Below are 2,500 nucleotides of genomic sequence, written 5' to 3' on the forward strand. Positions count from 1 at the left end.
TACCCAAATATATCAAGTAATTACATGAAAGGCATTTTGACTCTTTGATACTGCACTTCGCTGCTCGTGCGGTATCGGTGTCTTTGAGAACTGTTCGAATGCAATCATATGATAAATACTCGATTTGTAAAGACCTACACTCGAAGTAATATTCACGGATAATCTAAAAATATACTTCCTTTGAGTTTTACTTTATATAGGGTATATACAACATGTGAGACTTTTCGTTTTCATGAAAGTAATAAGCAGTATATAAACGGATTCTTTTCGGGACGCAGTGTTTACGACTGGAAAAAGTGCAGATTTACATGGTATTTTTATTTTGTTTGAGCTTGTAAATTGTTTTTCCGTTGAAGTATTATTGAAAAGAGATATGAAAGTTGTGAGTAAAGTAAGCACCGATGACTGTTGCCTGTTTAATTCGTTTCCTGCACTTATTAAAAATAATTTATTTTGACTGGCATTGACCTAACGCTCAGTGAAGGGCCCTGGGGATGAAATGCTGTCACGCATGCGCAGAAGCAAGGGGGCTGAGCTTATTCTCGACCAGGTGATGGGCTCTGCCTCGATAAACGATGGCATCATGAGCCCGTAACGTCCAGCATCAAACCCTGGAAGCGACAACACTTCCAGGGTATTACCCCGGACGTCCCGGGTTAAATGACAAAGGAGATGACAGCTGGTTTTGTTACAGGCCTCTTGTGATGAATTATGCAAATCAATCCAAAGTCAACAGTCGACGTAGTGATTAATGTTACAACCTGTCAGTTTTCAAACATCGTCAAAGGAATATAATTGATACAATATCGTACCTTGTCAGTTTGTGCTTCTTAGCGAGTATAATTTTTATGTGAAACAAAATAGATATTTCTTTTCGGATATAGTCATGATAAAGTGTCAGGTTATATTGGTAAATTATACCTCTTAACTGGGAAAACGTATATCTCGGTGTCGTCAGTTACGCCACCGTTCGTCATAAATAAGTTAACACTGAAACAACAGGCCAGTGAAGGAAAGAGAGAAAGAGAGAAAAACAGTTATTTACAAACGTCCGCGATTGTCGCTAACACTTTGTCTGCAATCAAGGTGGCCGTCTCGTGAGTCATGTAGGACGTGTCATAGCTGACGGAGTAAGGAGAGTGACCGCGGAATGTGTAGATCTGATGAAGCATCATGTACAGGAAGCGGTGAGCAGATGAAGCCATGAGGATGTCCGTCAGCTGGAGGTGGTCGCCCTCCCCCCTGATAAGTGTGGTCAGATCGCCCACGCTGGCAAGGCCGAAGTCCCTGAGCACAGGCGGGGGTGTCATGTAGTATCGGTGTGGGTCACCGGGTGGCTGAGTCATCTCACGCACCACCTCCTGCTGCAGCGCCAAGCCGGAGCGAATTGGTCCTGACAGGGAATCGTGCAAGGCCCTGCAATAGTGCCAGAAGTGGTCGCGCACGCGTGCGGGTGTGGCCACGCGGTGTACAGTCGGACGCACGTGCAGGCCCAGCACCTGCAGGGGGTTCCTGCTCATGTAACGGCGGACGTCGGTGGCGAGGTTGATGCTGAGGCTGAAGGCGTCCTGCTGCAGGCCGGCCTCCGCCACAGTCTCCACCAGAGCCGTGTTGATGGCCGCCTGCAGCCCGCTGTTGAACGTCACGCCCTCGGACTTGCACTTGGCGGTGAACTTCTGAAGGAGCGCCGGGCTGACGTCCCTGAAGACGTGGCCGGAGGAGGGCGCGCCCCCAGGCCTCGGAAACGCCTTCAGCAGGACCGGCTCAGAGTCGCAGGCCAGCATCTCCTCCTTCATGGCCTCCAGACGCGCCGGGTCCCTCTCGAACTCCTCGCGGATCCTTCGCTTCGCCGCGTCGATCTCCGTCGACGGCACCAGCTCTCCGATCTGCCGCGAGTCGTCGATGGGGCGGCCTGCGATGACGGCGTTGAGCAGCTCCACGAGCCTCTGGGTGATCAAGGGCATCGTCGGACCACCGATGAAGGCGTGGTGGATGGGCATGGCGAGGTAGCTCTGGTGAGGAAACCTCTCCCGGACCTCCTTCAGGTGGGAAGGCCCGCTAGCAGCCCTGGCGTCACTGCCGTTACCTGGCATGAAGACGCCCTGCCACAGGGGGGCTTGGTCATAGCCGACGGGCGTGTTGGTGTAGCGCCACATCGCCTGCACGGGGTCTCCTCCCTCCAACACCTGTCGTGGTAGTGAAGGTACCGGTTACGATTTTCAATTTTTTTTTCTTTTACAATAATTGTAGCGAGTTTTGCCGCTGACACAGGCTGATGTTTTCTCAGTAATGATAGCATTTTATAGTCTAGATATGGCAGTATTACCTTGAAACTAATTTCGTCTTGGTCGCTTTCACAGATCCAGAATTTTCCATTTCTGATTTTCATGAAGACACGAAGAGCTTGAGTCTGTCTGCAAAAAGACAGTTACTTAGAGAAGAAACATCTAAACAGACAAGATGAAGAAAAAATAGGTGGAAGAAACTGATCGAGAATGGG

At 49.7% G+C, this 2,500-nt stretch overlaps 1 protein-coding gene across 2 annotated transcripts in view; it reads right to left on the minus strand.

The window, feature by feature from the left end:
- Nucleotides 1-818: 818 nt before the first annotated feature.
- The window catches only part of LOC113805857 (uncharacterized), a 21,030-nt gene continuing 19,348 nt past the window's right edge, over nt 819-2,500 (minus strand). The window contains exons 3-4 of one of the 2 annotated variants that reach the window (XM_027356923.2): nt 2,327-2,414; nt 819-2,186 (exon numbers count right to left, since the gene is read on the minus strand). In XM_027356923.2, coding sequence (XP_027212724.2) covers nt 1,038-2,186; nt 2,327-2,414 — 1,237 coding nt within the window. In that variant the 3' untranslated portion in view covers nt 819-1,037. The remainder of the gene's footprint in view (nt 2,187-2,326; nt 2,415-2,500) is intronic. The other variant, XM_070114559.1, reaches the window with a different exon arrangement.

The sequence above is a fragment of the Penaeus vannamei genome, chromosome 36 (assembly GCF_042767895.1).
Source record: "Penaeus vannamei isolate JL-2024 chromosome 36, ASM4276789v1, whole genome shotgun sequence".
Classification (NCBI taxonomy): domain Eukaryota; kingdom Metazoa; phylum Arthropoda; class Malacostraca; order Decapoda; family Penaeidae; genus Penaeus; species Penaeus vannamei.